The 14067-nt window shown below is 39.7% G+C and overlaps 4 protein-coding genes across 4 annotated transcripts; 1 reads left to right on the top strand and 3 right to left on the bottom strand.

Moving 5' to 3' along the window:
• Window positions 1–2253: 2253 nt before the first annotated feature.
• Window positions 2254–5536, bottom strand: LOC132795216 (protein halfway). Its single transcript, XM_060805806.1, has 4 exons — window positions 5199–5536; window positions 3449–4366; window positions 2893–3388; window positions 2254–2829 (listed from the first exon to the last, which is right to left on the bottom strand). Exons 2-4 carry the CDS (start codon window positions 3880–3882, stop codon window positions 2440–2442), a joined length of 1320 nt encoding a protein of 439 aa, XP_060661789.1. The 5' UTR covers window positions 3883–4366; window positions 5199–5536; the 3' UTR covers window positions 2254–2439.
• Window positions 5537–5701: 165 nt separating this feature from the next.
• On the top strand, window positions 5702–6523 carry LOC132795217 (protein C19orf12 homolog). Its single transcript, XM_060805807.1, has 2 exons — window positions 5702–6078; window positions 6172–6523. Exons 1-2 carry the CDS (start codon window positions 5877–5879, stop codon window positions 6390–6392), a joined length of 423 nt encoding a protein of 140 aa, XP_060661790.1. The 5' UTR covers window positions 5702–5876; the 3' UTR covers window positions 6393–6523.
• LOC132795215 (vacuolar protein sorting-associated protein 18 homolog) lies at window positions 6477–9967 on the bottom strand. Its single transcript, XM_060805805.1, has 5 exons — window positions 9488–9967; window positions 8777–9420; window positions 7286–8696; window positions 7072–7223; window positions 6477–7005 (listed from the first exon to the last, which is right to left on the bottom strand). Exons 1-5 carry the CDS (start codon window positions 9774–9776, stop codon window positions 6541–6543), a joined length of 2961 nt encoding a protein of 986 aa, XP_060661788.1. The 5' UTR covers window positions 9777–9967; the 3' UTR covers window positions 6477–6540.
• Window positions 9968–11414: 1447 nt separating this feature from the next.
• On the bottom strand, window positions 11415–12665 carry LOC132795430 (uncharacterized). The gene is made up of 5 exons (XM_060806129.1): window positions 12230–12665; window positions 12062–12168; window positions 11844–12001; window positions 11662–11790; window positions 11415–11603 (listed from the first exon to the last, which is right to left on the bottom strand). Exons 1-5 carry the CDS (start codon window positions 12433–12435, stop codon window positions 11418–11420), a joined length of 786 nt encoding a protein of 261 aa, XP_060662112.1. The 5' UTR covers window positions 12436–12665; the 3' UTR covers window positions 11415–11417.
• Window positions 12666–14067: the final 1402 nt, after the last annotated feature.

Genomic DNA, 14067 nt, shown 5'->3' with positions numbered 1-14067 from the left:
GCATATGTACATGTGTATGTACATGCGTATGCACGAGGACTTGGTCGCTTCGCTTCTCTGAAAGCCATCTCACAACCTCAGATAACCCCATTCAAATCAATGGATATTTAACCTACCATGCTACCCACCCATAAAATCATAAATGAGGCGGTACAATGATTATAATAAACAAAAATATAGACCACACAGCACAATGCCCATTCATCACTCAAGGAATACAGTGCACTTCTATAAATATTACCCTGAAGAAAGAACTAACCCAACCTATACATCGCAGCCATTTACTGCCCCCCACTCAAAGGACTTACCTGCGAAGCCTTCAGTACAATGCTTAGTATCTTTGGGCACCGCTTCCTAGTGGCAGCTGACTGGAATGCTAAACACCAATGGTGGGGTAATTCCCGTGCCTGCACTAGAGGCAACCAACTGCTTAACTGTATTAGAAATAATAACTATAATATTCTTTCTACTGGCTCCCCCACACATTTCCCCTATGATCAACGAAAAATACCCTCAGCCATTGATTTTGCTATTTAGAGTGGTATCCCACATGGTTGCCTTGAAATTCAATCTACACTCGGCCTAGGCTCGGACCACCTTCCTCTACTCATTAACCTACAAAAAATACCTTCAGTTATACCAATTAAAACACCTCATAAGTAGCTTACAGATGACTTTAAATTTTAAATCTAAAAAGAATAATATGCTTAGGTACACAACTTGAGAATCGATGAGAAGGACGTTGACAATCTTCAATTAAATTTAAATTAGGAACTTAACTGCCAAAAAACCATTGGCAAAGAAAAATGCATTTAACACAAGTAGATGCTTAGGTACACCACTTGAGAATCGCCGAGGAAGGCAATGTTCCCAACTTGTTAATTCGAATTTCAAATTTAACGGACAAAATCGCTGTTTCCATTGCACCAAAAAAATTTGGTGCGTCAAGATATGAAAATATAAATAAAACAAGTTAGAAAGCTACAGTCGAGTGTGCTCGACTGTGAGATACCCGCTACCCATTTCGAATAAATGCAAAATATTGCGGTATTTTTCAAAATATACGAAAAATACTAAAAATATACCAAATTTTATACTTGGTATATCAATATAGTTTCACATTCAAAATATACCATAGACGGCATAATATACCAGATTATCGGCCAAAGCAACTCAGACCCCTAGTAAGTAGGTGTTTTTGCCCACACAAGAGGATGGACAGACGGACATGGCTAGATAGTCTCGGCTGTTGACGCTCATCAATAATATGTATACTTTATAGGGTCGGAGATGCCTCCTTCTACCTGTTACCAACGACATAATCTTTTAAAACGTCTACCCAACTATATATTCATATACACAGACGGACCCAAAACTCAAGTGAAGCAAGTGTTAAACAAAAACATACGTAGCTTACAGATGAGTTCAAATTTTAAATCTAATGACAGAAAACCAAAAGCCCATTTGAAAAAAAAAAAATGTTTTGCCAGAATAAGATGCTTAGGTACACAACTTGAGAATCGATGAGAAGGGCGTTGACAAAAATCGCAAACCCCCAACAAAAAAATCTTCACTTGACACAAGTAGATACTTAGGTACACCACTTGAGAATCGCCGAGGAAGGCAGTGTTCCCACTTGTTAATTCGAACTTGAAATTTAACGGCCAAAATAAATGAATGTGGCGCCATCAGTCCGTTTCCGGTACTACAAAAACTTGAATCGCGCGCCAATTTGAATTTAAAAAGCAACCGATGCATAAAAGTCAAATCCGTTAAAATTTAAAATTATTTTTTTCGGATATTGCAAACAAGCAATTACAACAACAATAATTGCCGATATGGTTGTTGTTGTTGGCCACTCAATGTTGTAATGTCAAAAATTTCCAAATCAGTAGGTGAAATACTAGGCGAACATAAATCAGCAGCAAGCAGAGATACACCTAGTCATTGGATACTACAAAGCCCTAAAAAACGCGCCAATTTGAATCATAAAGCAACCAATGCACAAAAGTAAAACCCGTTAAAATTTTTAATTATTTTTTTTTTGGTTTTTGTAACAACAAATAAGTAATACCAACAACACTGGATGCTGTCGTGATGGTCAAACTTGAAATCTACTTATGGCGAATTCTCTCATGTTAATTGTAGTATTGTACATAAGCTCAGCCATTTGATTAGTAATATTATCTAAGTGGGTTCGAGAATACGCAATTCGATGACGCATTTGTACATGGTATGAGTGAAAGAGAGGCATAAGAATATACTACTCACTCTTTTTATTGATATATCAACATTTAAAACAGTTCATAATTACATATGTGTAGAGAAGGCACATTGATTGAAATCGGTATATAACAAAGTACTTTGTCATGTTCATGTTGTAAACACATTGGATATGTTCTAAATATGATAATTCAGCACACAACACTGTCGTGTGAATTACGATTCACACAGCCAGTCACAGGGCAACTTTGGCATTTTGCTGGCTGGCCATGGCAAGTAACCCGATGTTTTGAATACCCAATAGTCGTAGGAAACCTTGGTGATGAGTGCGAGTAGTAGAATTACTTCAGCTGCTATCAAGTAGTATATGTAGTCGGTCCAGTCGGGTGGCGATTGACACAGTTTACTCTCCTGCAGCTCGATGACGCTCTGAGGTAAATTGCGGCATCTAATATCCATATAGTCGGGTATATCGGTGCTGCGTTCCTTCAGCCAGTTTTGAAGTGTTTTTGCCGAATTGCAATCACACTGCAATCGGTTTTCCGCTAGATAAATGCGACGTCCATCCGTATCCATTAAAGCGTTGTTTAAAAAGTATTCGGGAATCTAAAACATTGTTAAATAAAGTATACAAATATATCTAAATAGAATTCAGTGTCAAGTCCATACCTTACTCAGAGAATTGTTACGCATGTAAAGGCGTTGGAAATGCTCAATGAACTTGGTCCCTTCAAATTCGTAAATTGAGGATATTTGATTGTTATCGGCCACTAGCTTCACAATATTATAGTATGTGGGATTCGTATGAAAGTGATCGCCCAGACTGCTTATCCTGTTATTGCTGATGTTCAGGGTAAATGTGTTATCCGGTAGCTGTTGCGGCAGCTCAACCAAGCCTAGATTTGAACAATCCACATTGCATACGGTCTTTGACTGATCGTTCTGTATTATCATTATGTTGTATATATTGCAGACACAGTTGGTTGGGCATTTAGTGCCACACTTTTTGATGCTCTCCAGTTGCTTGACGGACACCAAATCCGTCGAGTTAAACCACTTGTGTGTGGCATTGTACAAACAGAATGAACGATCCGGATTAACAAAGATGAATGAGTCCGTATAGATGAGATCGTTGAGCGGTTCGCAAAGCATTCGCATATTGCCACTGAAATATGAAATATATCATATGAAAGAGATTATCATTATTAGTCGGTATAGTACTCACCTAATATCTAGGGGCATGTTCTTGTTCTGATTACGATTCGGTACGCGTGATAAAAGGTTGTTCGCTATGCCAAAAAACTCCAGATGGGGCACATCCTTAACAGCGCGCGGCGCGATCTCCACAATTTTGTTGTTGGAAAAATCAAGGCATCGCAGAGCCGAAAACTTGGGGAATGCATTCGTCAACTGCGTGATGTTGCCGTCTGTGATGGCGAGCGACTGCAGCGATCGAAACATAGAGTTCAAGAGATCCAAGGCTGGCACGGTTAGGTTTCGCACATGTAGATTCGTCCATTTCGATATGTTGCCGCAACTTGAGATCATATTGATGTGTGAGAGGTTGCAGCAATACCAAGAGCCGGGTCGCGTCGGATGCTCACGACACTGGCAGCTATTAATGTCGCGATCATGACTGCCGACCTGCCCACTGTTCATGGTTAGGTTCTCCGATGGATCGCCGGCAGCGGAACCTGCAGTAGGAGTGGGAGCGGCGACACTGTCACCAGATTCCTGCTGTCCACCAGCATTGCCCGCATCGTTACGTTCGGCTGCATTTAGATCATTGCCAGTGGCTAGCCAATTAAGGCACAATTTCTCCTCCGCATAGAAGCAGTTCTTTAAATACTCGGGCACTTCCGTGCTTGTGGAGCTTTCGGGTAATGGTGATGCAGCCGTCGTTGTGGGCGCCGCTGGAGTCTCTAGTTTCTCCGACTCCACAGACCTCTCTGCTGGCGTCGTTGCTATCGTTGTAGCAATAGGCGACTCAATTGATTGTGTGACTGTTGGTGGGGGGAGGTGAAGGAGATGGTGAAGCAGCTGCAGATGTCGATGCCTCTGAAACTCTTTCCGTCAGCAGCTTGGCAGGCAATTCATCGGGTCGTGCGCATGCGTGAGCAAGCAACAGCAGCAGTAGCGAGAACTGTAATGAAGAGTCGGAGAAAAGGGGGTCATTTTTTTTTTTATTGATATTGTTTACTGATAACGACACCGACAACGACAACAGAAACAACAACAGCGACAGCAAGAACGAGTGACTCAAATTGACCCTTGGGATGTGCGCATTCTGTTTACACAATTAATTAGCGTCTGTAATGCGATAGCAAAAGGCACGGCATGGCTTAGTGCTGCGGTTGTGTTCCTCTTCTCCTTCTTCCCTTCCTTCGCAAACACAGTGTAACGGAATAGCTAATATACGCATGTAAGCCTTTTTCCATGGATATACATATGTATGTATGTGTGCACCTATGCAAATAAGAGATACATACATATACTCACTAACTGGCCGCTCCTTAAAACACTAACTTGTTGAGGCGCTCACATACCTAATACGCACACAAAAATACCAGTATAAGTGTGTGAACATGTACATATGTACATACACAAACACATAAACTATAGTATCGGAGTGTTAATTTAACAATTAATTAGACCGAAATTGCCTCAATTGTGGATTATTAGCACTGCTAATTTTGATAAAAAGCTTGTTATTGTATGCTAAATAATCGCAAATCAATTTACGTACGTATTCAAGTATGTTTGTATGTATGTACATCAATATAAATAAACTTTAAAAGCTGTGTTAGCCTTTTGAATGAGGCGTGCAATAAACATTTTATAAAGCGTTATATACACCCAAACACATTTAAATGTTTATCTACATACATATGTATAGCACGCACAACTACATACATATCACCTATTTAAATCTATATGTATGTTTGCTTGAAAGTGCGTATGCGCATTTAACTTACTTGTTTAGAGGCGATCATTGCATTTCGAAGACGACACTAGCGTGTAACCAGGGTAATTTGCGATACCGCTGCGTTCAAGAAGAGCACCAGCACAGGATCACATTTTAATCATTTTCCATATATTTATTTATTTACTTGGGGCTGCGCATTAAAACATTTACAATCCACACAACAACAGAATTGGGTTGCAACTAATGATGATTTATATAATAACACGTATATACGACTATAAATACACATGCGCTAGTATGTAATTTAATAAAACAATTACAATTACAAGTCAAATAAAAACAGCAAAATTATTCGTTATCGACAACAATGAAAGGCAACAATGGATGGCAATGCGATTTAAAAAAAAGCACCTAAGTATAAAATCACCTAAAAATGTACAAGGCATGGCACAGAAATGTACTAAATACTTCTGAATAGGGTGACCGCATCTGTTGAACTGCAAATACTTTTTGGTATATTGCAAAGCTAGTCAGCTGCGCTGCGGTCACTCTGTTTATGTAGATCTTGTTGTTAGCTGAAGACAGTTATAACGCATTATGACGTATATGTCGGTCTCTTTCTTGAAATTCTTGAGACATTATTAGATGTGCTTTGTACCCTGACGTGACAACGCCTCATACGCCGCAGGCAAATACGTTATTTAAACACCAAAGTGAACACGAAAAAATGCCCATCGATACCCGCGAGCTAATGGAGGCGATTGCCATTGTGGCCGATGAACAGAACGTCAAAGTGGCCGTCAAACAGTCGGGCAAAGGAACCGCCATTTGTGCTGCCTGCTGCTTTGCTGGTGGCCTTTTGATGGGACCCGTTGGATTAGCAGTTGGCGGCGCTGCTGGCGGAATCGCTGCTTACAAGATGACAAGTGGTGAGTAGAGTGCAGTTATTTCTAATGTTGATGCAATGCAGTCTAATCTGATGATGAATCATTTTGCCTTTGTTTGTGGTGTTATCATAATAGGAACATTCAGGCCGCTGGGAGAGGTGATATTGAACGATTTGACGGATAGACAGCGGGAACAGCTGGTGCAGCACGTGTCCAAAGCTGTCGCCGACATTCATCCCACTGACGTGGTCATGCTGCTGCCCTTGATAGCACAAAACGCAACGATTCAGCAGACTGTGCTTAACACAATCATGTCATTTGTCACAAACGAGCTGCGAATGCAGATCGTCGATTAGTACCTGAAGAAGTGCCGTGCCAGAAATGTTCGATCAACATGGATTGGGAGACAAGTCAGCAGGAGTGCAGTAACAATATTGTGATCACTATAAATATGCAGATTTATTAATAAATGCTCTCTAGATGTACATATGAACTTGCTCTCTGCTATTCCCACTCAACATTCACCTGATCCCAATCGTCAACTAACGGCTGATCGATTGTCTCAATCAACAGGCCACAATAAAGGCAATCGGCAGCCAATATCTCCTCGATTTCCGCTTTGAGATCGGACCGTTTCTTTTGTTGTTCCGGTGTATGATTAGCTTGTGTAACTGTTTGAGCCATAAGCGCCTCCATTTCCTGCTTTAGCATGCCGAGACGACGATTGTGCTCCTTGCTTAATATCGGCAGAACCTGCTTCTCCAGGCAGTCGCTGTGGAACTTGTGGCCGCAAATGAAGACAAAGAATGGCTTAACTAATAGTATCCGATCACATATATCACACGCATCCTGCGCCTTCATGGTGATGCTGTGGGCTCGCAACTGCCCGAGTTCTTTGCACACACGTGTCGACTGTTCCTTCGATTCGGCCATTTCCCTTTGCAGCTCCTGTATTCGCTGGTTGTAATCCTGTTCGCAATTCGTAAAAGCCTTAATAATTGTATATTCTATATATTATATTGTGCTGTATCTTACTCTTAGAGCATCACAGATAGCCTCCTTGAAGTTGTCAATCTTCTCAAAGTCGGAAAAGAATGGCAAGAGATCCTCAATTCGCAGTAAATCACATTCTTTGAGCAGACTTAGGGCCTTCTTAACATCGTCGGTGCCCTTAATTTCATGATACGCTGCAATAACAAACAATTTCAAATGTATCTTTAGCTACTCCACATGCACTAGCAATATTTACCAATTCGCAGCCATAGCTTGCGTCGTGTCTCGTTGTCTTGTGGCTTTGATGCTGTTTCTTTTGCCAGACCCATGTCGAATTCTAGCGCCAAGTCCACTGCGGTTGTCCACATGCACAGCAAGCACTGGAGGAACACACATGCCTTCTTCACACCCAGATCTGTGCAGACCTTGAGCGCAAAGTGAATGTCGTAGTGGATTAATGTCTCATCGCGACCTTGAATCTCCAGGTAGTCCATTAACAGCTTCGGCTGATGCTTGGCATACAGATGCAGCAGGAAATTGTGTATGGCATCGTTGGTTGTATTCAGATCGTAGACGGCAAATTCCAGATAGCGTGTTACCTGGTCGCGCTGCACCTGGGTATCAATCACAATCAGCGTGGGCACCACCTTGTCAATATCCAGCTTGGAGCCTTGTGCTATGAGGGCATCGATTGTCTGCTTCGGCAGATGTTCCATTAATTGGGGCGCATACTTGTAGTACAGCGAGAGATCGCTCTGCTTGCTTAGCGTCTGCAGTGCTTCGGCATAGCGTTCGGCTTTTAGTTGTTGTCCAATCACCTCCTCGTAGTCGCTTATCGAGATGGCAAATTGTGCCAAATTATGCGGGTCTGCATGCTCCCCAATCAGCTGCTGCACCGCAGTGCGATGCAAACTTGTGCAGGCCAAGACTGGCGTCTCACGCATAAACTCGTCGTACTCCGCCTGCCAATCGTCGCGCCATGCCTTCTCCTTGCCTGGCAAATTGATTTGTGTGAGATACAAATCAATTAGCCAAATGATCAATGCCTTTAGAGCATCAGCTTGCTTGTCGCCATCATCGCTCATGGTTAGGCGTGACAGACGCTTCTTAACGTAACTGATAATGGGACGCTTGTCTGCTAAGATCATGAACTTGAGACACACCGTTTCGAACGTTTCTTCCGTTTCAGCATAGTAGTTGGCAGCTGCCTCGTAGGCTCCCTCCTTGTACGCTGCCTCCGCCCGCTGCATCAAGACCAGCTGCAGATGCTCTGGCACTTCGGCGGCATGCGCTGTGGCCAATTCGTACTGCCCTTTGTTCAGATAGATGCGCCATATGTTCCGCTCTTCGCGGCATATCTTAAGCGTAAACGTCATCTTATTCGTGTACACATAGATGGCACCAGTGCCCATGTCCCTCTCGATGCTTATAAGTTTTCCAACGCGTGCTTCTTCGAAGACTTCGTGGTAGACGAGTTCCTGGTTCAGCAGACAGACTGCCTTAATGTGATCGGCGTAGAGCAGCACGGCATGATACTCGGTAAGCACAAATGACTTTGGCACAATGGTGCGTCGCTCTTCGTAGGACAAGTGCTTGACTTTTACAAAGTCCAAGTTGATTAGCGTGTCGCCCAGTAGCGTTGCATTGCTGCTCGCATCTATTGACAGCTGTGTAGGATGCACAAGATTCAGATTAACTGTCTGCCAAACGACAACTGTAAATGCAAATGCAAAGAATTCTCGCTTACCTCTCCAATCCGGATACCAGCGCCACATAACCAAGCCCATTGCTTTGGGTATTGACTACTGGGTGGAGCAAAGAAGCGAAGCATCGAGTAGGTGAGATCTGTCTTTTGTTTCTCGCACTGCGGCTCCCGCTCACCATTCACATAGCTACTGAAAATGGGCTGCAGCGAACGCTCCTCTGGCCGCAGTGTCTCCTCAAATGAATAAATCGCATCGGGTGTGACGGCCACAACTATCCAACGATTGCTGTTGGGCACCTTCAGCACCTCGAGCCCATTTATTGGGTACTTGTTAAGGCCCAAACCAAGATCGTAGAGCTGCTTACGCTGCGTGCTATCGTTGACAGATCCCAGCTCCGTCTCAAAGATGAGGCCTCGACTCGTGCCCAACAAGATGGAGCCTGTAGTCAGCTCTTTGCCATGGTACCTATTGAAGGCCACTGATGTGATTTCATGGTCTTTAAACTTCTCAATGCGACGCTCCTTTAGCTGTTGCTTCTCTGGTGTTTCGGAGCACTGGATGTAGAGGAAATCAGAGGAGACGCCTGGATGCTTGGGCACCAGCACAATGATCAGATGATGCCCCGTATTGTCCTGAAAGATGTTTGTTATCTTATAGCCAGCCAAATACTTATCCAGCGCGGTCTCTATAAACAACAAAAAACTGACATTAGATTTAGATTTAGTGCAACAGCAACAACACAATCAACTTACCGCCTGGGGGAATAGCTCGCGGCAGAAATATTCGTAGCAGATTGCAGCGTCCTTGGGGCGTCGACAGCATGCAGACGAGCCAGTTGTTGGAAACGTTCAAGTGCTGTAGGTCGCCGCTGTAGTTGCTCGGCATTTTTAATGGCAACCTCCGTTTACTAAAGATTTCCTGCTCCTCCTCTGACTCGAAGGGATTGCCGCTGGCCATGGCAACATGCGTGTTTGTGGACGTAGATGTGCCATCTATGCGGGGCAAGAACTTTGGTTGTGTCGTTGGCTTTGCTTGAGCCATATTGCGTTTATTGCACTAATAAATATTTGTTTGTGAAACTGTTTTCTTTTCATTTATTGACTAATAGTGTACGCCCCATGCAGAGTGACCATGTTGCGGCTGCTACAATAATAGTCTAAAAGACCAAACGCCGTAAAATATATTTTTAGTTTGGTATTTTTGTAGTGCATTTGTCTAGCTGCACAACTGCATGAAAAAATTCCAAACGGCTTTATGGATTATTATTAACTTATTTATGTATTTGTTTAAACATTGGGGTTTTTGCCTGTGTAATTTTCATATTCAATCTGCTTGTTTCGCCAAACATGTTTCCTTTTCACCTATTTGAGTTTAGTATTTTTGTAATGCACTTGTGTAGCTGCACTTTTTTGGCGGCTTGTTGCATGAAAAAATTCCAAACGGCTATAAGGAATATTATTAACTTATGTATTTGCTTAAACATTGGTGTTTTTGCCTGTGTAATTTTCATTTTCAATCTGCTTGTTTCGCCAAACATTTTTCCTTTTCACCTATTTTGGTTTGGTATTTTTGTAATGCATTTGTGTAGCTGCACTTTTTTTGCGGCTTGCTGCATGAAAAAATTCCAAACGGCTATGAGGAATATTATTAAGTTATTTATGTATTTGTTTAAACATTGGTGTTTTTGTCTGTGTAATTTTAATTTTCAATCTGCTTGTTTCGCCAAACATGTTTCCTTTTCACCTATTTGAGTTTAGTATTTTTGTAATGCATTTGTGTAGCTGCACAACTTTTTTGGCGGTTTGCTGCATGAAAAAATGAAAAAACGGCTATAAGAAATATTATTAACTTATTTATGTATTTGTTTAAACATTGGTCAGCCTGCTTGTTTTGCCAGACATGTATTTTTTTCTTTATTAACCGCTCGGTGTGACGACGTTGACAGTTAATGTTAGTACAAATGCTAAAAGTATTCGGTATTTTTGAACTTTTATTTTTACAGCCACACAAAACTTTTTCGCGGCAGAATGCAAAAATTGAGCGGCAGAAAATTTTCTGTAAAATGAGCGATGTTATATACATATGGTAAATATTATCGTTTAATTTTATTATTCACACTTGGCTTTATTGCTGACAAACAATTTTCGGCATTTCAGTGTGTTTCCTACGTAATATCAATTTCCATTCATCAAAATGCGCTCATTTATGAAATGCGTGTCTTTCGGCCAAGAGGCTGCGCATTCTCCATTTTCACCAGCTTCGATAGCTCAGCTTATTAGTGACCACAACATAGAATTTTTAATATGTACATTAAAACGCGCTGACCACATGTAATAGTTACTCATAGCCACATTTCAATGGCAGATCATACCATTAATCCTCATGGATTAAACCGTGCGGCTGATCCCATGATCCCATGCGTCTTCCAGCATCCGTATTGAAAAAGCGAACGAATCCAGCAGGATCAGCTTGATCTAAAACACGGCTTGCCGGTAAGCTAAATGATTTATTGAATTCTATAAATATCAATACTTACGCTGGGATAGCTGTTCAGGTATCTTCTTGAATTAATGGTCCAAACAAATAGCTGGGCAGTGCTTTTTCTATTGCGATACCACCTCCACTATGACAAAATCGCCAAGAAATTTTAAATAAGCACATGATAAATGTTATCGTTATATATTATCCACAATTGGCGTTAATGCTAGTAACCAATTTTCGAAATTTTAGTGTTTTCCCAACGTAATTTCCATTTTCAGTCAGCCAAATACGCTCATTTATCAAATGCGTGTGCTTTTCACCTAAAGTGCTGCGCAGTTTCCATTTTCGCCTGCTTCGATAGAAGCCCAGTTCATTAGTGAGCACAACCTACAAAATTTTAAATATGTCAATTAAGATGCCCTATACACAGACAATAGTTACTCACAGCCACATTATGATGGCAGAGAACCTGATGGATTAAAGCGTGCAGTTCCATGAGTAGGTTGGTTCGATCCCTCACGTTTTCCAGCATCCGTATTGAGAAAGCTAATGAATCAACCAGGATTAGTTTGATCTAAAAGACGGATTGTTAGTGAGATAAGTTTTATTGAATATTTCAATACTTACACTGGGATTGCTGTTCAGGTATCTATTCAAGTTGACTATGCAAGCAAATAACTCAGCACTGCTGGGACAATTTTGGTAATATACGTTTTGCATCATGGTGCTTGATTTAAAGCCTAGGGCTTTATGAAGAAAGCGTTTCTCCAGATCTATTGCCAGTTCTTCATTGATGCATTGTGTTTATTTTAAAATGCTATATTTTTATTTGAATATAGACATACCTTGCAGTCTGGCGGGATTGAAATCCCCCCTAGTGTCTATATATAATGCTTTGCCTTCCAAGCCGCTAAATTGTTTCGGTATTTGAACGTTTAAGCTGAGCTGCAAACTAATACAGAGATCAGTAATGAGTAATTGATATTTACCTACATATGTTTTTCTTTACTTACCACATTTGCGTTTTTCCGGTTCCCGACAAACCAACAAATTCAGTAACTCTGCCTATTGCGATACCACCGCCTAAATATTCATCAAGCTCTTGTACGTCCGTTTTAATATTTTGTCTTAAATTAAATAAACTGTCCGATGTTTCCATTGCCTTTATGTCTTGACAATGTTTGTGACAATATTCCAGTATTTTCATATTTTTAAACATGGCTACACTTATATTTTTGCAGTTAAATAATATAATAAATGCACTTATTTAAGTTAAGAGATCTATTCTTATGAGTGGACTTAGACTTTTTGTTTCTTGAATGAATGTGTGACCATAGCAACATTTCTGAAATATACTACAAACAGCTCTAGTATTTTATACTAAAAACAATAGATTTTATTTAATTTAATTAGCCATCGATGTAGGATTGGTGCTTGCTATAAAATGTATTTACTTGTCTTCTTCTTAGCATGCGCGAAAATACTTTTGAGATTCATTCATATATGTATTTCGATAAAACGACGCAAAAATATCGTCTGACTTTTTGTGGGCAATGCAATGGCTATCGATATATTTCGATAAATATATTCGATAAATGTATTTCGTTTCAACTTATCGTTTTTAAATATTTCGACTGATTAGTGTTGGCTATTTATGTGGCTTATTTCCCTCGATATATTTTTTCTGGTGAAAAAAGATTAAATAACAGGACGAGATGATTGGAGTCACTGAAAACTGAAAATAAAGATTTAGCTTCCGATCCACCATTCTAAAGACAAAAAGACATGAGTGATGTTTTGAGATTTTTTTTAACTTTTATTTATAATTTGTGTGTTTCTTTGTATACATGTAATTGTAATAATATTATAGATGAATATATATACACATACATGCAGTTTGCACACATGTATATACATACCTATGTATATGTATATTTTATGTATATCCATTGTTGTTCCAATAATTCAAATGTGATTAATATTACTGCAACATACATAATTTCTGGTCTTCTTTATGTTCAACACAACATATTCGTACTTTTCAATTTTAACTGCCTGTTCGTAGTTTATTTGCATGTAGTAGTAAGTACTACATACTTACATATGTACATATTCGTCACAGTTTTGATTTCGACTTCGGTTAGATTCATACCGTTTCATGATCCATATCTTTTTGGGAGAGCGTCATGCCTTGTTTTCTTTTCCAATTCGTTTTCTTTTTCTCATTACATATATTGATAATAAAAAAATTACAAATTATTTTGTTCATACGTATACAAACGCATATATGTATACGAAATTCTTTCTTTCTTTTTGTTTTGTTAGTATGTGTGTGCAATTTATTTGCTAATTGTTGGTAATGCATTTTTGTTATATATTTCTTTTCTATAAATTCGGACTTTCAAAGTGTTCGAAATTACAGTTTAATTATCCTAGTAAAATCTAAAAAAAATTATATGTGTATGCTATATATTTATATACATATATATTCATATACATATATATCGATTTGTTTTAATACTATTTCTGCAGTAGAATATATTGCGGGACATGCGCTGAAATGTTAGGATTATTAAAAATACATACATGGGGTATGTCTCAGTTTCGCTATAGAAAAGTGTATTTTTAATGAAGCCAAAGTCTTGGAAAATGCAACTGCATGATATTAACATTTAACAGCATATCAATAAATATCAATATGTCTATAGACATACATTTGTAATTCAACCTGAATAATTTTGGTATGCTGTCCATATATAATTTTCGTTTTTTCGATTTTCTTATGCCATTAAAATTATTTATTAAGTAAAATCCAAAAGAGTTCGTGACAGATTTGATTATAATTTGTATT

The sequence above is a fragment of the Drosophila nasuta genome, chromosome X, assembly GCF_023558535.2.
Source record: "Drosophila nasuta strain 15112-1781.00 chromosome X, ASM2355853v1, whole genome shotgun sequence".
NCBI classification, from domain to species: domain Eukaryota; kingdom Metazoa; phylum Arthropoda; class Insecta; order Diptera; family Drosophilidae; genus Drosophila; species Drosophila nasuta.
The sequence above is the reverse complement of the archived record's forward strand: the minus strand, read 5'-3'. Positions and strand labels throughout refer to the sequence as shown.